The following is a 26,043-nucleotide window of genomic DNA, read 5'->3' on the forward strand; positions in this document are numbered from 1 at the left end:
GCATCGTTGAAGCGCGGGCACCGGCATTCGGTCGTTGTTTACAACGGATTCCCGTAGCAAAAAGGGGTAGATGCGAAAAGCAAGAAGAAGCTTCCATTTTCTTACCAACCGCAGAGTCACGCTGCTTTCGGGTGTGTGTAGTTTCGTGTGGAAAAGTTACTAAAACCGGTGCCATCAAGAACGTACGCGATTTGGGGGACCCGCTTTTTCCGGCCGCGTGTGTAGTGCTGAGCGTAGCGAAAAATGAAACCACCATCCTGGCTGGGGCTGACGCTCGCCCTGGTGGTGCTGTTGACGGCCACCACGCGCTCGGCATCCGGCACCAAGCTGAACTATCCGCGTGTTTTACTGCCGATTTTCGATCACATTTCCGTCAACTTCACGCTTGAGGTGGTCGAGAAGGGATGCTTCAAGTGGTAAGTGGCGCGTCATCATAACTCCTAACCTTGAAAGTGCTACCTTCCCCCGCCAAGGGTAACCGGTTGGCTGCGGCGGTGGACAGCGGACCGGCAGTGACCTCACGGCCGGGTAAACAAACCAAAGTACCCTCGTTGGTGTGGGGAAGAGTACGCCGTCTGGCTATGATGTCAGCGGAGGTGAAATTAGCATATTACCGCACCAGCGACTCATGCTCCTCTTCTTCTTCTCTCCTTCTTTCGTGGTGGCATCTATTTTTAGGACTTCGTCACGGCTTGATCTAATCCAAATCACACCCTCGTACGATGACGTCGATGAGGATTGCTCGTACCGCGTGGTGGTGACGGTGATCAACAAGGAAAAGCGACGCAACACTGCCATCGTGCTGGCGGAAGATCTAGTTACCGGGGAGGTGCTGCGCTGCGATGTCATACTGGACGTGATCGATCAGCTGGGCGTGCTGACGACGACCCGCGAGCTCTACCTAGAGGAGGCACCGGAAACGTTCGAACTGTGGGCGCAGGATGCGCAGGGCAACGCGTTTACCACGCTCGAGGGCATTGAGTTTCACTGGCAGATTGCTTCCCACCGGTCGCACGAATCGCGCCACGGCGGGGCAGGTGACAGCAGCTGGAGCCAGGTGTTACGGTTTCTTACCTTTTCCGAGAGCAAGTTCCACGTGGTACCGCGTGCAATTGAACGACTGGAGGCGGCCGGTGTGCAAGGGTACATGGTGCTGCTGGAGGGGATCAATACCGGTTCGGCACGGGTTACCGCCCGACTGCCGCATGGCGAGTACTCGCACGTCCCGCCGGTGGACGTGAACATCATGGTGCTGGCCAACCTGATCCTTAACCCGAGCGATGTGTACATCCTGCCGGGCGATACGATCGAGTTCAAGGTGTTGCAGTTGAAGCAGGGCAAGCTGCACGAAATTGCCCTCAACAGTCAGTACTATCTGGAGATTGAGGACGAAACGTACGCCAGCATGAGCGGCAATGCGGCCAAGGGGCTGAAGGTGGGCCGTACCTTTGTGCTGCTGCGCGATCGTAACGTGCCGCACGATGCGCTGGCCGGGAATGATGAGGCAAACTCGAAAGCGACACTGCCGAAGGCATCGCTTACCGTGGTGGATCCGATGAAGCTGACCATTAACCTGCTGCCGCACTACAACTGGGTGACGGTTGAGGGCGAAAGTCACGAGATTGCACTGAACCTGTTCACGCACGATGATCACCAGATAACGCTGGGGGCTAAGTACAAGATCCAGTCGACGTTCGACGAGTCGCTGTTCTATCCAATTCGAGTTACTGCCAACGGGAGCAGCATCTTTGGCGAAACGATCGCAACGGGTAGCAGCCCAGTGGCGGGCAAGTTTGAAAAGGTGAGTTACGGCCTGGGTCGGTTTAGAATATAAAGGTAATTGGTAATTGGTTGGGATATAGCCATTTTGGGAATTTCAGTAGTCCCTAGAATGTTCTATCAAAGGTTGCTTGGACTACATACGAGTTAAAAGAATTGAGGAATTAACCATATACATTAGTGATGGTTAAAGTTGGAAAAATCCGGAGCTGACTCCGATGCGAATTCGTAAATTTTGGAACCGACTCCGGAATGTAGAATCGCCCATTATTATCCGGAGCCGTTTGCAATCGTATGGAGTCAATTGGGGTTGTCCGGAGTTGTCCGCAATCGGAGTTATCCGGAGTCATCCGGAGTCATCCGGCGCCATCCGGAATCGTCCGGATTCATCCAGAGTCGTCCGGATTCATCCAGAGTTGTTCGAAGTCATCAGGATTTCGCCGAAGTTCTCCATAAGTCGTCCGAAGTCGAAGTCATGCGGAGTTCTCGGAAGTCATCCGGAAAGTTCGCCGGAGTTATCTAAAGGCATCAGGAGTTATCAGTATTCGTCCGGAGTTCCGGCCGAAGTCATCAGGAGTCCACCGAGGTTGTCCAGAGTCGTCCATAATCGGAGTCGGAGTCATCCGGTGTCGTTCGAAGTCATCAGGAGTCCGCCGGGGTTGTCCAGAGTCGTCTGTAGTCGAAGTCATCCGGAGTTGTCCGAAATCATCCGTAGAGTCCGCCGGAGTTATCCGTGGTCATCCGGAGTCATTTGAAGTCATCAGGAGTCCACCGGGGTTGTTCAGAGTTCTCCGTATTCGGAGTGATCCGGAGTCGTCCGTAGGCATCCGGAGTTTTCCGAAGTCATCAGGAGTCATCCGGAGTCAGCTGGAATCATCCGGAGTTGATCGCAGTGATTCGGAGTCGGTCGGAGTAAATCGGAGTCGGATAGAGACGGGTGTTGTAATGCGTTTGTGGTCAGGCATTTGTTATCCGACTCCAACTTTTGCTGACCCCAGTTTACTCAATCTGCTATTCTTAGAAAGAACTCGGACCGACTCCTGACGACTCCAGACGACTCCGACTCAGGACAACTGCGACTACGGGCGGAACTAGTTGTTCAAATTTTTTCGGATTGTGGGTCCGCTCCAAAGAGCACACCACTAACATACATACATTTCATACAAAATCCTAAGCAACCATTTCTCACCTGCAGTAAATTTCCATAGAAACCTCCAACCATCATGGCGACCAAAATCAGTGCCATAACTTCACACTAACATTCGGTTTTCTCTTCTATATTCTCCACAGCTTTCGGCAAAGGCGGAACTGGTCGTCTACAAGCGGTTGGCGATCAACCCACCGGAGGTGATTCTCCCCTTCGATCCGAACCTGCGCCGCCAGAAGCTCCAATTCACTGCAACGGGTGGCGATGGTTCGTACAGTTGGTCGTCGCAGGACTCGAACGTTGTGGCCATTTCCCAAACCGGGCTGGCTGAGGCAAGACTCGATCAAATCAAAGGCGTCACCGATTTGGTGAGCGATACGGAGCTCGCCAAAGTAACGCAGGTAAAGGTGGCCATGTCCAGGAACGTGCGCATCTACGTCACAGCGCAGGTAATGTTCCTGCCCCCGATAAAGCTCGAAGTCGTGCGGTACAACTTCGAAACGGTGCTGAAAGATTACGTCCGCCTGCACGTCGGCCTGTGGGCACGCTACAACGGAACGCTGAAACCGTTCACCTCGTGCGAGAACCTACACTTTGAGCTGGAGTTTAGCAATCCAATCTTCATGACGGAGGCACAATCGTCGAGCGAAGATGAGGAACCGCTAGCGGACGGTGCTTGTCGGATACTGTACCTCCGCTCGACGATGGTGGGACAGACGAGTTTGAAGATAACGTACCGGTACTTTGACAAGCTGCTAAGCGATCACGTTAGCTTGAATGTGTTCGAACCGCTGTCGATTGAGAATCCGATCGAGAACGAGGTCGTGCTGCCGATTGGCGCTTCGCGCAACCTTTTCTACTATAACGGGCCGGAGCGGCTGTTCAACTCGGAGGCGGAACTGCAGCGCCAACTGCTGTACGACGAGAAGGCGCTGGAAGTGACGGAGGTTGGCAGTGGGTTCTCGAAGGACAAGCACATCCTGCGTGCGCTGTGCAGGAAGCTGGGTGATTATGAGCTTAAGCTGCAGGTGTTTAATACGCTCAACGCGCCGAATGTGGTTCCGTACGTGACGCAGTACGTGACGAAGGTGTACTGTGTGAAGCCGCGCTTTGTGAATCTAATCACGACGGACAAGGTGAAGACGGGCTGTCCGCTCGAGCGCCGCAACTCCATGATGCACGTCAAGACGGCGGACAATGCGGAGCAGATGATGATCGATATCGAGGTGCTGGATGTGCAGAACCGTAAGCTGGCGAACATTTCTTCCTTGTTGCTGGAGTGGAAGTTTGCGTCGGTGGATACGCAGTCCGCTTCCGGGGCGACGGTTGGAGCAGGGGAAACGGCGCTAGCGCTGAGCTACGACCACAAGACGGAGGTGGAACGGTTGGAGGGCGCGGAGATTCCTGGACGCGATTATCTTGTGCTGAATTTGCCGCACGATCTCGAGGCAAGCTTGAAGGTGAAAACCATCGTCACGGATTACCGCGCGGAAGTGCTGAAACGGTACGCAATCAAGCCCGAAAGTCCTCCGTTTGGGGTGCAGAAAAAGGCAGGAGCGCCGCTCGTGAAGCCCACCATCGAGAACGAGCTTAACTTTGTGTCGGTGAACCGTACGCTGCTGCCGTACGATCGGTTGACGCTGTTCCTCACGCCCGATGCGGTCGAGCGCATCAAGGTGGCCCAGGGCAGCGGGTTTTACGACATTAAAGCGTCCGAGGCGGGCATCGTGTCGGCCCAGTTCGATGGCACCACGCGCCAGATCGTGATCAGCCCGCGCAAGATCGGCGAGGTGAAGCTGGAAATAACGGACCAGTGTCTCGCGACGGAAGCGAGCTTCCTGCACGTGTCGGTGGTGACGGTCGGGCGCGTGACGCTGCTGGCGCCGGATCGGGTCGAGAAGACGAAAAAGATTGAAGCGATCGCACGGCTGTACGATAGCAACGATCGGTTGCTCGAGCTGAAGCGCGACCGGCTCGAAATGTACGAGCTGCGGACGGAGGTGTACAATCCGGCGGTGCTGAATCTGGCCCTGGGCAGCCAGTCGCAGCTGGGCGTTGGCGAGGTGCGCTACATCGTGACGGGCATGGAGCTGGGCGAGACCAAGTTTAGCGTTAGCGCGGGAAGTGGCAAGGAAATGGTTACGAGCGCACCGGCCCCGGTGCAGGTGTTCCCGCCGCTGATGCTGCTGCCACGCAATGCGACCATCCTGGTGGGAAGTACGCTGCAAATCTACTCCAAGGGAGGACCATCGCCGGACACGAACATAGTTTACAGCGTGCAGAACATGGATGTGATTGGTAAGAATTGAAATTCCACTTGTAATTCCAATATCCTACTAAAATCTAACTGGAATTTTGTTCAATTTATTTGCAGACGTTGAATCCAACATCGCCAGTGGGCTTAAGGTCGGCCGCTCGAAGGTTACGGGCCGCTGCGTGGGCGTCAATCCCACCACCGGTGCCCAATTCGTTTTCTCCGAGGACACCATCACGATACAGGTCATTCCGCTGGACGCGATCGAGCTGCGCACGCCGCTGAAACGCATCCAGGCCGGTGCGACGATGCCCGCGTGCGTGTGGGCCGTACCGAACATCTCGCCGCTCGTGCTCGGCACCGTGCCGGGCGTGCAGATCCGCTGGTCAACTGACCACGCGGACATTCTCGATGTGCGCGGCGTGTTCCAGGACGTGGGCGTCGAGTATCTGGACCGCGATGCGATTGCAATGCGCGTGAAGGCGCTCGCCCCGGGTCGGGCCACGCTGCACGTAACGCTCGTAACGCCGGGCGGTCTGAAGCTAACCGCCAAAACGGACGTGACCGTGTTCCGCACACTGGAGCTGGTCGCACCGAAAGCGATCCGGTACGATTCGATACTGCTGCCGCCGCGCGGCTCAATACAGCTGAAGGCAAACCTGGACGATGCCGTGTACCAGCTGGACGGTGAGGACGGTACTGCCAGCGGTGTGCTGCAGGTATCGCGCGACGGACTGGTTAGGGCGGGCGATACACCGGGCCGGGTGCAGGTCGTTGCCTCGTCCCAGGACCAATCGCTGACGATCCCGCTCGAGGTGAAGCAGGTGCACTACATCATGGCCTCGCTGCAGCCGGGCATGGCGAAGCTGAAGCGCATCGAAAGCAGCATCCCGCAGGGGTTAAGCCTCTCGCTGAAGGTGTCGCTGCACGACAGCCTTGGCAATGAGTTTTCGCACGGGCTGGAGGACGTGTCCGTGCTGAAGCACAAGCTGTCCAAGCGGGGCAATGTGCTGATCAGCACCGGCAGCAACTACAGCGTGGCGGTTGAGCTGATACGCGAAACCTCCGACATGATGGTGGTTGCGTTGCGCGACCAGACGGGTGTTCGATTCGGGGAGGATTTCCTCAAGCTGGTAGTGGGCGATGAGACGAGCGGATTGGCCTTCCCCGGCAGGGGTGTGTTTGCCGTTGGCGATGTGGTGTGCTTCAGCTCGCCGTTGCTCAGCTCGGAAGCGCGGTGGAGTAGCTCCGATGAAGCGTTGGTGAAGATCGACGCTAAGACGGGCGTCGCACAGGTGCTTGCCAGCTCGGCCAGCACCGGTGGGACGGGTTCCGACGGGACGGTAACGATTCGTCACGGCGATCGCCGGCACGGTGGGATTTCGTTCAGCGTGGACGTGCTGGAAGCGGATCGGATAGAGTTTTTCAAAAGCTACGACATCTTCAATGGGCAGTCGTACCGCGGGCATCTGGTGATTAAGAACCACCTGCAGATGGAGAAGCTGGTGAACGTGATTGCGATGAACGTGTCCACCTGCCGGGAGCAGGTGGAGCGATCATACGGCGGGTTGTTCGCTTGCAAGCTCGTTGTGCGCCAGGGAATGCCGGAGCTGTTGAAGCACTTCAAGGTGGCACCGGGGTACGATGCTACGATCGGGGCGTACAGTTGCAACATTGAGCTGCTGACCACGCTGGACGATGTGGCGAATCTGATCAAGGCGAACGAGTACACGCTGGAGCTGGAGGTGCGGCTGCTAGCGTCCGGCCTGACCGACACGTCCACGCTCAAGATGGTGCCGGCGGTACGGATCGAACCAGAAGCGATCGCGGTGGAGCAGATCAACAAGCAAAGCCTGATGATTGCTGGGCTCGATCGGGTGCTGCAAAAGGTGGAGGTAACGTCGACGGATCCGGCCGTACTTGCGATCCGGCCGCAGCAGAAGCAGCCCGGCCTGCTCGAGTATCGTTTGGAGCTGCTGGACAACTACAAGGAGGAGTGGGCTGATAGTTTGGCAGTGTTGGTTAACTCACCGCTAACGCAGCAGAGTGTGAGGGTAAGTGTCGGCGGTGCTTAATGGAGAAGGAAAAAGGAACTACTAATTAATGGCTTTCGTTTTTTTTCGTTTTCGTTTAGGTTCCAATCAATTCACCGATGGCACCGAGAAAGTGTGGCACCCAACCGTTCACCAGTGCGCCCGATTTGTTGGTAAACTACGTGAGCAACTTCGGGCTGCTAATTTCCGCTGTGACGGTGCTCGCTGCGACAGTCTGGGGTAAGGTGTTGGGCGTGTAGGCAACCGCCTGCCGTCTTCTTTGGACAGTTAAATTATGTATCGTGTGCTAAGTCATCTAATAAGAGCGTGGATGAACGGTTCAGGGCTGGTGGAGAAACGGTGGTTGTCCAACTTCCCATTCCACTAGTGATGGGAAAAATGAAGTTTTTGTCGTAATCGATTCCGGCTAGCTCCAAAGTTTTCTGGAATTCGATTGCGGATAGTAGGTCCGCAACCAGTTTGTGGAATCGATTTCGGAATCGGCTCCAGAATCGGAATCGGCTCCAGAATCGGAATTGGTTCCGGAATCGGAATCGGCTCCAGAATCGGAGTTGGCTCCGGAATTGGAATCGTATCCGGAATTGGTTCCGGAATCGGGATCGGCTCCGGAATCGACTCCGGAATCGACTCCGAAGTCAACTCCGCAATCGACTCCGGAATCGACTTCGGAATCGGTTCCGAAATCGACTCCGGCATGAGAATCGGTTCCAGCATCGTAATCGGCTCTGGAATTGATTCCGAACATGGAATCGGAATCGGGTAGGTTCGATTCCGAGCTCCCACCACTACATCCCATCCCAACAACCGAACGGCGGCACCATTAATTACTTGGAAACGGAGGGGAACCAGCGGCTAATTTCTTAACCAAACCCTTCCCCATTTTCTTTCTTTCACAGTCGTTGTGTTCTGCTTCCCTCAGCGCCAGAAGCCGGCCGCGAACGGAAATGGTACGTGTTGCAAAAACAAATCATTCGCGCTTCCTCTGGACTTCCGGAGGTCGCCGCCGCCGGGGCGGGGGCACCGGAAGCGAAACAAAAACGAACCGAAAGCTGCTGCTCGAAAGCTTCCGCAGCTTTCGTTTTGTTCGGCGCGACCGTATATATTCTCTTTCTTCTTCTTTGGAAGCGTTTTCCAATTTTACACAACCGTTAACCTAACCGTTTCTTCTTCTCTTCCCCAACCCTTCTCGCTCGCTTGGGCGGATTCTTTTTCGTCTACAGTGCACTCGCCATTTAAAAATGAGCACAATTTATCATCCTACGATAATAGGATAAGCGGCAGTCCATTTGCTAGTCCATTAGAGAAGCGCGGCAGTAATCTACAGTCATCGTCACCGTTCGCCGGCGGTAGCCCCGGCCAGAGCTTCGGCAGTTCGCAAGGTAAGCCGCAATTCCTCGTGCTTCAAGGTGTGCTTGGTTTGGTGGTGGTGGTGGTCGTTTTACCAACGTCTTTTCATTCCCATTTTATGCTGCTTCCTCTCCTTGCTGGGGAGCTTTATACCTGCATGAACGCCCTTTTTTACATTCTTATCATTTGAGGGGAATATTTTGCTGGTTTTTTTTGCATTGCTGTGTATGGATAATATTAGGTTTAAGAACCCTGTGTAGATTTATTGCTGTTTTGCTTTAGCTTTTCTTTGCATTTGCATCAACCAGAAACCCACTTCTACAACAATTCTAACACCTTTCCAACCACCCTTTTTACGTAAAAGAGGATGTCTGAGGATGCATTTAATCCGATTACCTTTTCTTTTTTAGAGATCGCAGGGCCGCCGGTGTGGGAATAAATTAGTCAAAGCATGGATCGTTAGTGGGTGCGCTATGGGGCATGTCGTAGCAGCAAAAAAAGCGAATTACACCCAATCTGGCCAAAAATATTCACGATTTTGGCGCAAATCCTTTCACTATCCCACCCATTCCATTAGGTGTGTGGTGCTAATTGTTATTTCGTCCTTTAAGCTTTTTTCTTTAAAACTCCTTCCTCTCCTCCCATTTTGCACGGGCCGCTCCCGTGCGATGAAGAATTATGTTTTGTTCTGTTGTTTTTAAACCTCTTTTGTTGTTGGAGCTGGATTGTTTTTGCTTTTCAGTTAGGTTGTTTGTTTTGCACGAGCTTTGTTGTTGGGTGTTCATTAAATTATATTCACGATAAGGTTCGCGCACGCTCTCTCTCTCTCTCTCTGTCTCGTCGTGCCGGCTTGTCTTGTACATGCCCCGAAGGGTGTGTTGAAAATTGAATACAGAAAATTATTGCACCGGCAACAAAACAAAAGGGCAAAACAACAAGCCGGCCCCTGCCCACAGGTAATCAGAGGGAATGGTCTTCAACGGTCCATTTTCACCCGAATTCGCCCGCGGATCAGCAGGGGCGGAAGTGTGTGTGTGTGTGTGTGTGTGCGAAGTAATACCGGACGAACAAAAGGGGGCGGAAACGAGAAAATATGTCCGGCCCGAAAACGAGCATTTAAGGAAGGTGGGGGCCAACCCATATTTCGCACACTAGCCACCACCATTCCCGTTTTGTTGCACCAGACGCTCGCGCTCGCTCGGTACGGATTTTGGGGGCGGTTTTTTTTTGGGTCATAATTTGTTCCCACCTCCCTGCACTCCATTGCTATGCACTTTATCGTCCTTTTCACGGGGCTTCAGCGCACGATCGCGAAATTATTCCCGCCGACAGGGGCGATAAGAGGAACCCCATTCTAGAGAGTGCTAAAAAGGAGCTTTCAGAAACGAGCTTTCGACCACCTTTTTTTTCTTCTCTCTGTTCAGTATTACGGACATGGATTGTGGATGTCCCCGGGAGGGTGGATGATGGGGCATGAAAAATGAATGCTATATTTTCCGTTCACTCCAACTCCTATCTCCCGCTCCAGACAGGTCCATTGTCGCTGGTACTTTACGGGGTTTGTGCGGGGTTGTAAAATAAAACGTAGCATAAATTAAAATGTTTCCCCCAGTCCTTTCACACACACACACACACACACACTGTCGCGCTTGATCGTGATGGTGGTGATGGTCTGGTAATAATTGTGGTCAGCTCAGCTCAGTACAGTCGGCGTTTGCCCTGCGGAGGCGTTAACATACGGTGTACCGATGTCTCTTCCCACTGCCAACCAGACTAAACCGTCGTTATTCTTTTTTTATTATTAATCCTTTTACAGCTCTTCCACCCCAGCTGGAATTTGATTTGCCGTACAATAGGGGGTGTCGGTAGCCTGCAATGGTAGCCTGGAGTGCGCGCGCGAGTGTGTTTGATGCTGTCCTTACAGGCGCACCAAATTACAACCGAACGAGTTGATTGCATGCTTGACAAATTCATAAACGAGCATTTATTTGATTACGGAAAAGGGTGTTGTTTAACTACTCCTCCTGATGGGTGGGGGAGCTGGTGAGGCAGGTCAATTGGTCAGGATGTGGCATTTGATCGTTTGTTCGTTTTTTTTTTTGTGTGTGTTTCAGTGTCCCATTTAGCACCTAAAATTTAATAAGGGTGATTTGAAATTTAACTAAAGAGCCTGAGAGGCACAATTCCCTATCTCTCTCTCTCTCTCTCTCTCTCTCTCTCTCTCTCTCTCTCTCTCTCTCTCTCTCTCTCTCTCTCTCTCTCTCTCTCTCTCTTGCTGCTCTTTGTTTTATTGGATGTGTTGTTGCCCTTCCTGGAAGCTTTCTTATGTTTTGCAAATAGCAGGAGAGATAATTTGTTTACTATCATGCACATCAATCAACAAGCGCAGGGGAAGCAAACATGCCAATGAGATGAGGTTGCGGGAAATTGGCCGAGAAAGTAAACACATCCTGTATCGCCTTAGGGGTGCAGCGGGATGGTTAATATGATGAAAACACTTTATTTTTTACTTCACTGTACTGTTGTTATTTTGCAACAGCACTATGTGGCAAACAGTCTGCTGCTGCGCTCCGTTGATGGTCGCCTGAGGCGTCCGGCGTTGGATGATCAAAGCTTTTCGGCAGCGCACACGACAACGGTGCGGCGGCGGTGTGTTGTTTAAGAACGTGTTTTAAGGAACTTGTAGCATACAAAAACAAAAATGAAGATTCATTTAATCACTGTTCTGCTATCGACCGTTAGCATGAGTACGCGTGAGTTGCTGTAGAACCACCAACTTACCATGCCCTGCCCAGTCGACTGGGCAATTGTTTTTGCTGCCTGCCTCGGTGCCTGTTTTCTGTTTCGTTATTTATGGGTGTATTTGTTTGCACTACACAGTGTGTGTGTGTGTGTTATGTTTGGTGCATACGTATTGCGTGTGTGAAAATTGTTTCAAAGCGTTTGCGACATCATCCATCCCACTTCCCGATGATGGCACGTGTTAGCAAAGGCTTCCGTTAGTTTGTATGGGCAGTGATTTTTTTGTCAGTTATGTTTCGTTTACATTTGAATTTCAAATGCGCATATATGTAGCGTGTGTGTGTGTTGCCTTTTGCCTGCGGCTAAAGGGAAGGAAATGGTGGTGCGTACACGAGTGCGTGCGTGCCTGCGTGCGTTACCTTTGGTTTTGGTTAGTTGTTATGGAAGGAGCGAGAAGCGCGTGTGTGTGCATTTGTTTGTTATTTTTTGTCGTTTACCTTACCTTTTCTTGTAAAACGTAACAAGAAGGAAGATGGGGCAAGGCGGACATAATAGGGATAGGTTTTTTGATTGTCATATGATGATTTTTAACCATACAATTCTTCTTGGTGCTATTCGGATGACATCTCCTAGTAGCTAGACAAGTAGTGGGTTGTAAAAGTGTGCTGAAGGTAGTGTAACATCTCTCTGAGCATCTTCCTCTCGGACTACTCCAACAACTTGGTTTGACCGTTATGATAAGTACTTTGATATTTGCGATATTTCTAAAGGAACTGTAGAAAGACTTCTCCAAATCCCAATGACTCTTCCAAGAGTAAATTCTATTTCTAGTTGGGTTGCTAGTAGTTGTTGGTTGGTTGTGTTTTGATATATTTATTAGAGATATTTGTTGTGGCCTTCCAATTTATCAACCATTCAATCAATAAATCATCTACTGCTCGAAGAACATACTTTGTAATTAGAATTAGAATTAAACTTGTCTAGACAATAGCGATGGGCCGGTCTGGTGGTACAGGCGTCAACTCGTACGACGTCAAAACATGCCCATCATAGGTTCAATTCCCGAATAGACCGTGCCCCCATACGTAGGACTGACTATCCGGCTATGGTAACAATAAGTCACTGAAAGCCAAGCTCACTTCACTAGTGGGTACTGGCAGGCCTTGACCGACAGCGGTTGTTGTGCCAAAGAAGAAGAAGAAGACAATAGCGATTAGAAAAATGAAGTTTTCATTGGATTCGATTCCAGTTAGCTACGAAGTTTTCTGGAATCGATTCTTGATAGTAGGTCCGGAATAAGTTTCGGGAATCGATTCCGGAATCGGGTCAGGTATTGGTTCCAGAATCGGCTCCGGAATCGGAATTGGCTCCGAAATTGGTCCCGGAATTAGCTTCAGAATCGAAATCGGCTCCGTAATTGGCTCCGGATTGATTCCGGAATCAGAATCGGAATCGATTAGGAAATTTCGAATTTCAAGTTGATTCTGATTTCGGAGCTAACTCCGGGATCGACTTCGGTGTCAATTCCGGGGTCGGCCCCGGGTCAACTCTGGAATCGGCACCGAAGTCAACTCGGATCGGAATCGATTCCAGCATCGGAATTCCAAGCTCCCACCACTGCTAGACAAGCTTAGAAGTTGTAACATACCTTTAGAACTTATTTCTCCGGCATTGACTGCCATGTCTACGTTTACGGTAGACTGAAAACTGGGTCTTTGTCCTCAGAAAATACATCCTCATTAAATAATCCAGCGTGTTACGGCAACATGGGCTAGTGGCTCTCAAATCAGTTGGTTCCATTTCCGACATGTAATCTGACACGATTCTCCATCCGGTCTGTTAGACAACATTTAGTACACACTTCTGTGCTGATCAATTGATTGACATTGAGTCCAGACAATTATGAAAGCACAGTTGGTTGATTTTTCAAACCGTTCAACATCTAATGGAACTTATAAAGCGACCATAAATTTTGGGGACAGAACGATTTGATGCACGTGCCTACCACAAACCAGCCACATCTCAGCTTTTGCTGATTAGGGCCAACCTGTGTAGAGTTATTGATGTGAAACGTTCGTGACGAGATGCAAGCGCTTTGGAATGACACTGGTAGAATACAAGATTGAACAATTTACCTCCTTGTCCTTATCGCACCGTTCATGTCCATATTTTACTTGCCATAATATGGAAGGAATTTCAGCCAATAGTTCGTTGTGACGTCAACGACTATGAATAGAAACGTTGCATTTTGGTCTATTTTTGGAAAACTTCGACCAGACAGTTGACAGTGGACTTGCAACAACTGTGTCCTTCGCTCATAATAGTAACCAACCGGCCCCTTCGTTCCCTACACACACACACACACTCTGCGCGAGCCCCACCCCAAACATCCTCTTTAAGCTCGGTACACAATTGCGCACCCCACCGGTGGTGGGGTCGGGGGCCTCATGAATTGAGAAGAAAAAGGTGGGAAAAGTCATGGCAGCAGCCCTGCCGGCAGCAGTACCAGGCCACCAGCACAGCACCAACCGGGCAGGCAAAAGTGACAAAGGCACAGGAAGTGTATTTTGTCCTTCCTGTTACGTGACACATCGTTGATATATTTAGCATTCAGAGACATTTCCTCGCGTTTCAACAAAATAAAAAGGGAAACGATTCCGCAACACCCTCTCACACCGAGTCGGTTGGTGGCGGTGCGGCGGCTTTTCTTGCTCTCGTAAAAGCCAAAGCAAAGTGCTTCGCGATGGGAAGGTGATTTCCTTTCGCCGTAGTTAAAAGTTGGCACTGGCCATGTATTTTTTTTGCTGTGACCATCTTTTCGTATCGTGTCCCCTTCGTTCGATTCGGCACCACCTTGCCTTTTGGGAAATCTACATATTTCATTTCGTTTGTTGACGTTTCGCTGATATGTGGTCGCGGAAATCGCGGAAGTTTTCGTTGCGCGTCTGTGGAGGAGGAGGACTCCCCTGTTTGGATTCTAGGGATGAGCGGGAAAGCTTGAAAGCTTTGGCTTTTCATTGGAGCGGCAAGCGCCCTTATCGGAGGGCGGCCTAAAACGGAATGTCAGCAACAAAACGCGCAAGCAAGGTTGATTGTTGTGAAAGGTCCTTTCAAGTACATCGTATTCGGTTAACGGGTCGTTTCAATGTCTGTGTGCGCGCGTACATTGTAGATGATTAAGTAGTCGATCGTGCGGTTGTGCGTTCCAAGTGTGCACCAAAGTGTACACTATAATGGGAGAAAAGAGGGTGGCTGGCGTCAAGTTCTAGCATTGTGCCGTCGAATGCGCGTACGATTCGGTTTTTAGGGGACCTGGTCCCGATGTGTACTTCCGCAGTGTTCTTCTGACATTCCAGCGAGGCGGTGGGAGAGCTGCCAGGGCTGATTTACGGCACACAGCCCTTGCTGCTTTGCCATAGTTTGCGGTAAAGTTTGATTGATTGGATTTTGATGACACACGGTTACACCTTCCGGGAAAGCGTGAAAGCGTTTTGCTATTGTTGTGCGGTTTGCTCGGTCACAACCGAACCTCCCCCTTTACTACGGCCCTATTTGTATATACACACGCAGAGACACACACACACACACGTGCCACTTTACACAGTGCGCGCCCGTGTGATTGCGTGCGAAAACGGGAAACTGAGATTTATGCCAACAGGATATGGGTGTGTGTGTGTGTGTATGTGGCGTTTTATTCAATCGCTTTGTTGGGTCTCTGCCGGTCTCTGCCCCTTGACGATGGGTGCAGTGGCGGTTCTTTTGGAACCTTGAAGGCAAACAAAAAACAGGTTCCTTTTCTTCCTCTCTTCCGGTAACGTTTAGAGTCGCAAGAGAGGGCTTCATTTAAATTTGATTTAACCGTACAGTTGACCTCGGTGTGAAGCACAAAGGAAAAGCTAATGAAAATTAATTGTTATTCTACTGTTTCGAGGAGAGCAAAAATATTTAAAGGCCAAAAACGCCCCCTTTTGTAACTGTGTTTAAAGGAAATTTTAAGGAAAACATTTTGTTTTTTGTGTGCTTGGTATTTTTAGCTTTTTACGATCGCGCAAAGATTTATGAGATTGGAAGGAACGTCCATTGGCGACCGTTTGGCCGTTTTCATGTGAGCGGTACGGTCACATATTCGAATTAAAGTCACGTCGTGTGTTGTGCGAGCGTCGTAAAATGTCTGCAGCGTGATTGGTGCCATAATTTCACTCCAAGTGCCATAATAAGTGCGCATTAGGCGGGCCTGTAACGATGAAGCAGGGTCCCAGAGCCCCAGAGAACGCTCCGTATAGGCGACTAATGGCAAATGCGGTTGTCGTTCCTTACAGAGAAGCTTGGGAGTACAGTGAAACAAGATTTAAACAGCGGACACACACGCCCTGAATGCTTAAAGTCTGCTGTTTCGCTGTTTCGCTGGCGCTCGACATTCAACACGACATTCGTGGAACTTGGGCATGCTGAGATTAGATGTTGCAGTAGTACTGCTTCTTCACATTCAACATTCATCTCCAGGCGCTTCCGAAGCAAACTCGAGCAACGCGCGAGCACGGCTAAGGTGTGTTCACGTTAATCCAAGGCCACGTTAGGATTGTCTGGCTGTTGTGTGGATGTGTTTTCCGCTAGCCTAAGCCACGATAGTCTCGCGGGGCGTATGGTGGCTCTTTGCCTCGCCATGTAAGGAGAGCTTTGTCGACGTACAAGCACACCTACGTATCGAGCGTGTGCCGTGTGCGTGCCGTAGCATTCGGCAAGCATCAAACACCGGCTGGCAACGAGACGGGTGAAGCTGTGCAGCAGAAAATATTTACTCGCTTCAATTTATTTTCTAAACCAAACAACAAACATACAAACACACTCACGTGGCTTCCATGCGGCTCGCGGCGCGCGCGTTGGTGGAGATACATCTTTTCGGGCTACAGAACTTATCGGCCGGCTCTTACACACGGCGCTTTGCTCTGAGGTACTGTGAATGGGAAAGCGGAAGTGAGGGGGGACAGTATCCTTAAAATCCGAGAGAGCTCAATTCTTTAGTGGAACTGTTGTGTGGCAGGAGGTGGTGGTGGAGAAAATCAGTACACCGCGGTTGTGTTTGTCAAACACTTTGGTTTCCCTGCCAGCCAATGCTCGTGTGTTACGGCAAGGGGGAGCTTGTACGATATCCTTGCATATGTGAGGGTGCTCAAATTTCGAGTAATTGATTTTTTGACGAAAAAGTCAACCCCCCCCCCCGCACACAGCGATGCTGTTCCTCTTGGGGCCGGCTATTGGATTTACAAAATGGTGGAAAGGTTTCGCAAGAAGCAAGATTCGCTTAAAATTCGAGTGTACCAGCTGAATTGAAGCATGTTGAAGCGGTTGTTACATCAGAATGCAATTCAGAATCATTGAGAATCCCATGCCTCCATGCCCTTAAACACAGACTGATCGTCATAGTTAAGCAAAGGTCGGTACGATCGTGCAGCTTTGCTCGTTGCGTTGGCTCGTTGCTTGATAAAGGCCTTAGAGGTCATCCTTAAATTACGTAATGCTCTTATATGCTTAGTGTAGTGGCGGGAGCTCGGAATCAGACCCAACCTCGGAATCAATTCCGGAGCTGATTCTGATGCTGCAATTCGGAGTTTAATCTACAGCCAGTTCCGGGGTCGACTCTGGAGCCGATTGCGGAGTCCCACTCCGTTTCGAAGCCGATTTTGATTTCGGAACTAGTTCTGATTCCGGAGTCGATTTCGATTCCAGAACCGATTCTGATTCCGGAGGCTATTCCGAAGCCGATTTTAATTCCGGAGCCGATTCCGATTCCTAAACCGATTCCGGAACCAATTCCGTAACCGATTCCGCAATCCATTCTGGAACCGATTACAGACCTACTATCCGGAATCGATTTCAGAAAACTTTTAGCAAGCCGGAATCGGTTATGACAGAAACTTCATTTCTCCCATCGCTAGTGTAGTGGTGAGGGTCGAGGAGGTTTTCAAACTGTAAATTATTTAGAGCACATAATTCCTCTGTTATGTGTATGTGTTACAGTAGACGTAGGGTTGATGTAAATTTTCTGTGACGTAACTTATGGACGCTAGATTTTGCATCTGAGAGATCAACCGACAACTAACACAAACCTGCACGATGTAATTGCTCACAAACTAGCTTGGACTAGGCTAACTGTAGTCTAATTGTATTATTAAATTAATAAGTGTAGCTTGTAATTAATTAATTATCCCGCTATTTGCTTGCCACTTGTAACATTGTATATACTACACGGCATCATGTATCGCTTTAAATTTTGGATTTGCTTAAAACGCTTGTGTCATATAATTTTAGGTAGTTCATGAAGCACGCATTGCTGACAATCCATCAAACAAACAATTTTAATACGAAACGTAATGATTTTTTTTTTGTTCTGTTAATCCTCTGTAGGCAATCTAAGTCACGATTTCAATACCAGCGGTACCTCGCACGGCTCACCGATCTACGGTGATGCGACCATAATTTCGCCCCAGAAGCGAGTCAACCGACGTTACCTGTAAATAGAATGTAGGATGCAGAATGAAGCGCGGAGAAGACAAGCGGAATGTTCCAACAAAACCAACTTTTGGGTATATGAGTATGCGCCCCCCCCGAGGGTGATGGTAGTAAGGAAGCGCGGGGCATTTGGCCACAGTGCGCAGAACGACCAAACTGACTTTTCCAACAGCTGAAGTTAGTTACTGTTGATAAGCTTTCTTTTTATGTTGCGGTTTAAATGTTTTAGAAAGGCGTTTGATTATCTTTTAATTAATTCCCGATGTTTGCTTTTGTGTTTTTTTTTTGCCATTTGAACTATAATTTCATCTTAGATTAGAAAAATTGAACTTTCATTTACTGATTTACTTTCTAAAACTTTCCAATGCCATTACATGTTGCTAAATCAGGATACGTTTTACCTCACGAATATTAGTACATGATTCAGTTCTATATAGAAGACGTTTGATACTGTTAACTTTATTAGTTTTCCAACCATTTTGGTTGGATGCATTTCTTTCGGCGGAATCCTTATCCCGCTTTCTATTATTCGGTGGTTGCTGTGCTGTGAATTAGAGCAGCTTGATAATGTGTGTGTGCGCGTGTGACTTAAGTTAAGTTTTGAGTTTGAATTAAATTCCCTTACAATCCTGTTCCCGCGGGGAATCAATATCGCCCCGTCAGAGAGGAAGAAAACTAGACGAATGAATTAGGCGCAGTTGTCGATTACATTACAACGGACTGAACATATACCGAACACGGCTCTATGTGTACATACTACGGACTCTTGTTTAGGTTAGGGAAAGAGAAAAAAAGGAAAGAAACTAATAATAAATTCAGTGAAACAACTCGAAATGTGTAAAACTATCTCGTGTACGCGGCCTTTTACAATTGTGCCTTCCGTTACCGGGCACACCGGCAATGAAGGGTTACGTGAGAGAACTAGCAATAGATAAATAGAGCAGTAGCGCGACTGGCTTGGTTTTGATTGTGGCGTTTGTGGCACAAATGCATTTTAAAACCATCGTAGAGCGTCCTTGCAGCAGGCCCAACTATCTTCCGGCTCCGGTTCCGGTACACCCATCAGGCAGGCGCGCACACCTTCCTCTATCGCCAGCTCCACGTTGCGGTAATCCTTCGCCGAGCACTCCACGAACGAGTTGGCGTTTATTGCGCGCTTCAACCGGTCGCCCTCCCCCGTCGACACTTCGTTGTTTTTCCCTTTGCGGTTGTCCAGCTTGGTGCCTTTAGCGAATGGGAATGGAAGTAAGCAGAAATCAGCATATTTATGTGGGTTGGGGGGGGGGGGGGGGGGTAATGAGTGTGAGTGGTTGCATCTTACCGAGCAGTACGATTGGGACGGGCGGGTTAGTTTTGATCTCCGGGATCCATTTTGTGGACGCGTTCTCGAACGACACCCTGTTGTCGATGCTGTAGCACAGGAGGAAACAATCGGCCTGCGGGGGATATAGTTTATGTACAGAGAGGATAAATTTTATTGCTCGCGCGCCATAATGTCGTTTGACATGCTGAAAGAAACACAGCAATAAAACAATCATACAGAGCTTTTTTCTACATAAAAAAGAAAGCAAATGTTAACCACCTTGAAAATGGTGTTTCTCAAGTCGTCGAAAATTGGGTGCTACCATGTGTGGGAGTGCATCATCATGCTACACTGGTGTAGCAAACAGCACCCAGATCAAAGGGACGGTAGAGCGCGTTATGAGAACACTCAAACTGGGAAACTGCCGTGAACTGTGCAAGCAGCAGACGGGTGGCGGTGTATTGCACCTGAAGCGATGTTTAAACACATGAGTGAGCACCAGGCACTTGTCGAGCACAAGTTACCTGCACACAGGTGTGCTTTTGTGTTATTTGCGTAAAAGTTATTTTTCACCGGTATTGTTGCGTTTCGTGCATTGGTATGCTGGATAAAATGACGGCGGACGGTAGGCGGCAGGATGGTAGCGACTATACGGCAACAGCACTCGGAGATATCAGTGCAACTTTTGCTTTGTAATATGAGATTCTCGGTATTGCAATCGTCCAAGTACGTTTGCCTGCAGAACAAAATGCTCTTTAGTACAGAGCACTAGTGAAAACAGTTCTGGATTATAAGTGGATTATGTTTACTTAAGCTGTCTCTGTTGCATCTCGCATACTAAAATAACAACCACAAATGTTAGATGGTTGCGTGACAGCAAATGCTGATTTGATAAATAGTAATACAGTAGAACGTCGAGTGTTCGGGGGCTGATTAACCGGCGGGCGGCTTAACCGTGCGCATAAAAGATACAGCTTAGAAGAGTCATAGCCATAAAAGCGGAGCCGTCCTATGTGACATTTGCTCGAAATTGTTTTTCCATATCTGCTCGATTAGTACTCGATACGCCTGAAATTGTGGATTTGTGTGTGATCAAGTGTGTTGACAGCGCCAAGATTTGGTGTGTTCGTAAATTAGACTTTCATCCATCGATGGACGATGCCGTCGAGCTCATTTTACATTCATAGCTTTGGTTTTTGATGAAAAACGAAAGCAATTTTTTTGTGTTTGTATTTTATAAAAAATCGGTATTATTTAAGTATAAAATGGCTAGATTACAAACGATAACGATAGGAAACATAATTTTCGAGCTAATCTAGAAGAAAGCCACGAAAATTCGGCATCACAGTTGATTTTAAAGGACTTTTTCTAAATTCCCTTAAACTGATGCTGTTAAACTCAACAAGTTTAAGGGAATTTGCTCGAATTTCCGATTATTCGTGCTCGAAAATGTCAATTGGGGTTGGTTCGGAGCCGGCTCCGAAGCCGTTGGTCCGCTCCGAAGCGCCCATCACTACTCTGTAGTTTCTATTGGTATTTTCGAAATTCATTTGTTCATGAACGGTTGTGAAACCTATAGTTATTGATCAAAATAATATTCTACTAACGGTCAATCGATGGATTCCAAGTGATTTAATCATAAAACTAGTGCATTTTATAATGTTTATATGAATTTGACATTTATTGGACCATTATCCGGCCAATTCGATTAATTGGCAACCGCCCGGTCCCGAGCTGCCCGGATAATCGACGTTCTACTCTGTTGATAAATAGTGATTATTGATTCAAATATGTAATAATAATCAAAAATGAAAACTAATTTGCTAAAATGCTAATTATTGGATTTTTTTGGACCAAAGGTTGTTAAGCTGATAATACAGTAAAATGAATCCCAAAAATGCTAAATGTCTGTATACCACGATAGCTTTGAACATCTTTGATTCCTCATTTAATCTTTCATAGCATAGACACTTGCCATTGCTAGGGTCTGTAATCGTAACGTAATCGATAATGCCTCAGTTCCCAGCACATGGACATTTGATATCTATTGGATTGAAGTTCGGAACTCTTCTTTCTGCTCTTATTATTTTAGATTGGTGTACTATAATCGTACATATGCTAATCTTATATGATTTTGGGCTAATATGATTTTAAAAACACCAAGATAACTTCACCGAAGAGCTGCCGCACGGTGCACATTGCTTGGATTGATTAGAAATGTCTCTAATCATTCCGAATCCGAAAACGGATCCCAATCATCTCTCTCGCATTCAAACGCACTGCCCAATTTTGCTGTTGATTGCGTCCAGCAATCTTGTAAAATGCCCCAAACCAACTCACCCGTTTGTAAAACTGCTGCCTGATTTTGTCGTACTCCTCCTGGCCGGCCGTATCGTGCAGCTGTATGGTGTACTTCTGCCCATCGAGTATCATTTCAATTGATTCCTTATCGTATCTGTTCTTTTTGTTTGTTGTTGTTCGTCCAGCGTTAAACGTCGATTGTCACGTTACGAGGAGGGAGAGAGAGAGAGAGAGAGCGAGGCAAATGCGCAATCGAACGATGCGGTTAAAACCGACGGGCAAAGGGAAGGAAGGGGCAAAGCGGTTTGTTGCCATACTTACATCGTCGGTTCGTAGAAGTTTTTGAATGACTTATCCGTGTAGGCGTGCAGCAGGCAGGTCTTACCGACCGCACCATCCCCGACGACGACGATGTTGAATATCCGTGTGGTCATCGTTCCGTCGTAGGCCCACTAACACGTGGCTTCGTCTTACTATCTTCGCTTTCCTGCTCACAAATTACAAACCACCGCAGGGGGTAAGATCTCACTTCACGTGAATTCACAGCGCTTATTTATTTGCTAAAACTACGCACGGTGTGGCTGCTCCCAACGCAAACCGTGTACTATCGCGCTCAGCTAAGCGGTCTTTCCGGTCGATCGGATTCGGGAAGGCTGGAGAGAAGTTGGGTGGGAATGGACACACTATTGCTACCTGTTAGTAGCCGGTTTGCAAAGTGCATCTAGCAAACTAGCACCAGAAGCACCGACGACGACCACACAACATTGAAACTCGCACTCGGCTTTAGACGGTAATGTACGGAAATTTGCCCATCTTTCCGTTATCGACGGCTGCTAAACACTGACCCAAACGGTACTGACCGGCTCACTTCCTGCCAGGGGCAAAGACAACCTTCTCGCTTATCTTTGCGTGCTCATGATGTATGCGAAGGGGAGGAATTCGGAGCTGCGGGTACTGCACGGTGCGGGTGAAGGTATCTTCACGAGCTCACCAACATTCATACGCGGCTCGTTGCAGCTGACGGTGACTAATGTGGAACGCTGCGCGTGGAAAAGGGTCAGCAATGGAGGGTGGGTGGCAACCCTTTACCTGGGAGCTAATCGAGTGGTTCCGTGATAAGCGGGCGAAGGAAACAGTGACAACAAACTACATCGCACCTTCCTGTGTCTCACTCGCAAGGCACGCCGGTCCTATAAATATCGTTATGCATCGAGACGATCATGCCGAGTAGCCCAGAGGGGAGGAAAGCGGGTGAAACTGCACCACGGCCGGTGAGTGACCGACCCAACACGGGGAGTGTATTTGTGCACACGCCGGTCCGGGAGCGGGGCTACGTTTGATGTCGGTGTTGGTTACATTTTGTGATAAGCGATAAGAGACGGTGAGCCGGTGATGGAGGGAAGTATCGACAAAGTTATGCACAGTGCTGTGCGCGAGTTTTGCCGATTGGAGAGTGTGAATTCAATCCGATATTGCGTAATTTTTTGGGTTTTTTTTTTTGGGGGAATGGTAACAGGTCTAATAATTATGTGAGTTTTTATTTTAACTTAAACGATGATTAGGAAATGTTGGCATTAGTTTCAATTGCTTGTTATTTCCATTTGAATGGAACTGTTTTTGGTACTTTCAAACTGTTGTTAACTATTGGCTTTTGTATTTTTGTGCAATTGTTGATTATGAGATTAAATTAACACTTTAAGCACCGCGTCATATGAAATCGCATGACGATTTTGCTCACCGCTAAGCGTTGTATCTGACGCTCAGTAATTCTCTTTAGAACGAATGAGGTAGGAAAGAGCTCGCTCGAGCTCGTCAACTGTGACGTCAGGTCGGCGGTCAAATTGTTAATATTTCTTCACATCTTTTAGAAAAGTCTGTTACACAGTAACTGGATGGCAGCAATCATTTTGTCAGCTTGTATTTTATTAATTATTTTATGTATGTTTACACAGGTTAATACTCAAAACCACTTAACTGTTTACCATGAATGAAATGATTTTTTTTAAATAATTATTCATTAAACATAGATTTCATATCTTGGGGGACACTAACAAACTTTAGTCCCACACAGTATTACCTCCGCACACTGGTACATTGGCGAAAACGTGTAAGTTGCTTCTTTAACCCACCGAAGAGCGCCATTCAAACGGGCAATGAGTTGCGTGCATTTGATCAAACGGCTCAAGTATGGAAGCAAATTCGAACGCAAGGCTCCTCGTGGAGCTTAGTATGTTACTCGGGGTTCACCCATCGAGGTGAATTTAACCGGCCTCAAGCGGCCAAAACGCCGTCCTGTGCGGTCATCGTTTCACACGCGGATCAACTCGTTCGATGGCCCTTATTAACGGTTTTCGATGGCGAGCTGTTGGACGTAAAGTTTGGCAGTGTGTGGCGTGTGAATTTCACCGGAGGCTTAAATTGAATTTGCTGTGCATCCATTTGAACCATGCAATGCATAGGATCTATCCAATCGACGGGTGTGCTAAATTGTGCCTTGAGGTCAGACATTGAGCGACGAGATTATCGATAAAAGGTTTGACATGAAGCGATTTGAACGATTCTATAGGCCGGGATTTCCGATGAAATTAGTCTAATATCCTGTTCGAATGAAATTTAATTTTACTTACCCTAATAATTTCTATAGAAAAAAAACATCGTTAACCTTTCAACATTCTATCATCTGATCAGGCTGATGTGATGTGATAAGGTAAGTAGTTCTTTGAAGCTGCAGATTAATTTGTACTACTGAGTAAATAGGCTCAACAATTACAGATCCAGTCGATATTTCCGTAGATTATTTCCAGCGCATAATTGGTGCGAATTATGCTTGCTAATTTTTCGCGCGGATAAGCTACTGGATGATTAATTAGACGCAGGAAGTCAATTAGTAGTGATCCTAAGAAATTAAGATTTACGTATTAAATGCGAAATGTTATTACATTATTTAGCCATACCAATGCTCGCTAAACAGTGTGCTATTTATCAATTTATCATATTCAAAGGATAAACAAATCCAATATAATCCGAATTGTTAAAATTAATGTTTCATTATGGTGAAACTGTTTTTTATAGTCCTTACTTTGTTGTCGGTTATTAGCAACAACTTGCATATTGCTGTATCTGAATCATTTTGTAATCAATTTTACGAATTATTGGGGAGGAAACAGTCGTGGTAAAGCGAACCTATTCAAGATGCTATGAAAATTAGTAAAAATATTGAAAACCTTGATTGATATGAATTGATAAACCCTATGATCAATCGAACTTGATCCAATTCATGTTTAATCAAACACAATTCATCACAAAATGAGTTATCACGCACGGACGTCGGAGAAACAAAAGATTAAGCTCTTCGTTTGGCATTATATAAAAAAAAACATTCCGTTTTTTATACCTTTCACTTAAGAAATGTAACAAAAAATGTTCTATTCAAAATGAAATGAATATAAATACATCAATTATTTAAAATTTCAAACATACAGCAATTCCAACTCACAACACACAACTCAGAACTCCTTCTAGAATGGAGACGCCTGGTCGTTTAAACAAACTTTACCAAACAACAGGTACACTACGGGAAGCGGATACTGAATGCCAACCGACCACTGTTTAATTCGATCCAATCATTCGCTATCGGGATGAACCAATTTACTATTCTTTCAATAACGGAGCCGCTGCAACCGATCGTACTCACGCACACTCGGAATAATTCCCTTTTGGCTCACCGTGAACTCCGTGATCCCGAAACATTAACCAGTGACCCCGCCGGGGTTATCTACGAATCTTGCCATGCAATTAGATGACATGCGGTGTGTGTGTGTGTGTGGTTATAATGCACGTCTGTGTGCGTGCGTTTCAATGGAACTGGCTGGTTGTTGGTCAGGATTAGCATTAACGATAGAGCGATAGCGGAGCGCACAGCATAGTAGGATGCAAAGCAGGCTCGAGATGGTTTGTGCGAAGAATTACGGCAAGGTGCAATTGGTAATGAGTGTGCCTTATCGCGTTCGCCAGACCCCAGATCCTGGCCCGTGCAATCGGGCGGGCAAGACGGGGGTGAAGCAAGACGGCTGGGATCGGTGGGTTAAAAGGGTTTTCCTGTGCACAGTGCTGCAGTGTTGCTAGGGAAAGCCGCTCGTCGAGCCGCTCGGGATGCGGCTCAGCAGCTAATCGCATTAGAATGGCCATCCATTACGCTGACCCGCCGGGTTGATGCGTTGCGTTGTTTCGTTTCGGCCGGTTTCGGTTGCATGCAGGGTTTTTGGGAAAGCATTCACCCACATCCACACACACACACACACATACACCCACTCTTGGGTGGACAGGGACGGTTTTACATGTGCCGCTGTGTGAACCAACCAATCGGTGCCGAGCGATGAGAGGCGTGTTCGCGTTTGATGAGTGCAAATGATGGGGTACCTTAAAGGATTGCGTCCATCCATTCTGCGGGTATATTGCGGGCGATTGATGCCACGTTGCCAGATGCCCGGATGCGCGTGGTGCTGTTCAACTGCTATTGCGATCGGTGCCGGAAATGGGCTTAAGGATATGTCGCATCCCTTTAGTGCTCCTGTGCCACGGCGTCCTGTTGCGTGTGCTGGTATAG

General features: G+C 48.2%; 2 protein-coding genes across 2 annotated transcripts; one reads left to right on the forward strand and one right to left on the reverse strand.

Annotated features, from left to right (window-relative positions):
- LOC121594781 (nuclear pore membrane glycoprotein 210) lies at positions 1 to 18,503 on the forward strand. Its single transcript, XM_041918422.1, has 8 exons — positions 1 to 416; positions 679 to 1,801; positions 3,070 to 5,224; positions 5,301 to 7,234; positions 7,315 to 7,453; positions 8,131 to 8,181; positions 8,455 to 8,613; positions 17,729 to 18,503. The coding sequence occupies exons 1-8, from the start codon at positions 244 to 246 to the stop codon at positions 17,836 to 17,838; spliced, it is 5,844 nt and encodes a 1,947-aa protein (XP_041774356.1). The 5' UTR covers positions 1 to 243; the 3' UTR covers positions 17,839 to 18,503.
- LOC121594785 (ras-like GTP-binding protein RhoL) lies at positions 17,991 to 22,308 on the reverse strand. The gene is made up of 4 exons (XM_041918428.1): positions 21,759 to 22,308; positions 21,477 to 21,591; positions 19,155 to 19,269; positions 17,991 to 19,057 (listed from the first exon to the last, which is right to left on the reverse strand). Exons 1-4 carry the CDS (start codon positions 21,869 to 21,871, stop codon positions 18,828 to 18,830), a joined length of 573 nt encoding a protein of 190 aa, XP_041774362.1. The 5' UTR covers positions 21,872 to 22,308; the 3' UTR covers positions 17,991 to 18,827.
- Between the last annotated feature and the right edge of the window lie 3,735 nt (positions 22,309 to 26,043).

This window comes from Anopheles merus, chromosome 2L (genome assembly GCF_017562075.2).
Source record: "Anopheles merus strain MAF chromosome 2L, AmerM5.1, whole genome shotgun sequence".
Taxonomy (NCBI): domain Eukaryota; kingdom Metazoa; phylum Arthropoda; class Insecta; order Diptera; family Culicidae; genus Anopheles; species Anopheles merus.

Excerpts from the sequence above, each read along its gene's own strand:
- LOC121594781 (XM_041918422.1), top strand. The coding sequence starts at position 244 with ATGAAACCACCATCCTGGCTGGGGCTGACGCTCGCCCTGGTGGTGCTG. Across the intron at positions 5,225-5,300 it reads GCAGAACATGGATGTGATTG|ACGTTGAATCCAACATCGCC; the intron begins GTAAGAATTGAA and ends ATTTATTTGCAG. Across the intron at positions 7,235-7,314 it reads TAACGCAGCAGAGTGTGAGG|GTTCCAATCAATTCACCGAT; the intron begins GTAAGTGTCGGC and ends GTTTTCGTTTAG.
- LOC121594785 (XM_041918428.1), bottom strand. The coding sequence starts at position 21,871 with ATGACCACACGGATATTCAACATCGTCGTCGTCGGGGATGGTGCGGTC. Across the intron at positions 21,592-21,758 it reads AACTTCTACGAACCGACGAT|ATACGATAAGGAATCAATTG; the intron begins GTAAGTATGGCA and ends CAAAAAGAACAG. Across the intron at positions 19,058-19,154 it reads CGTCCCAATCGTACTGCTCG|GCACCAAGCTGGACAACCGC; the intron begins GTAAGATGCAAC and ends CATTCGCTAAAG.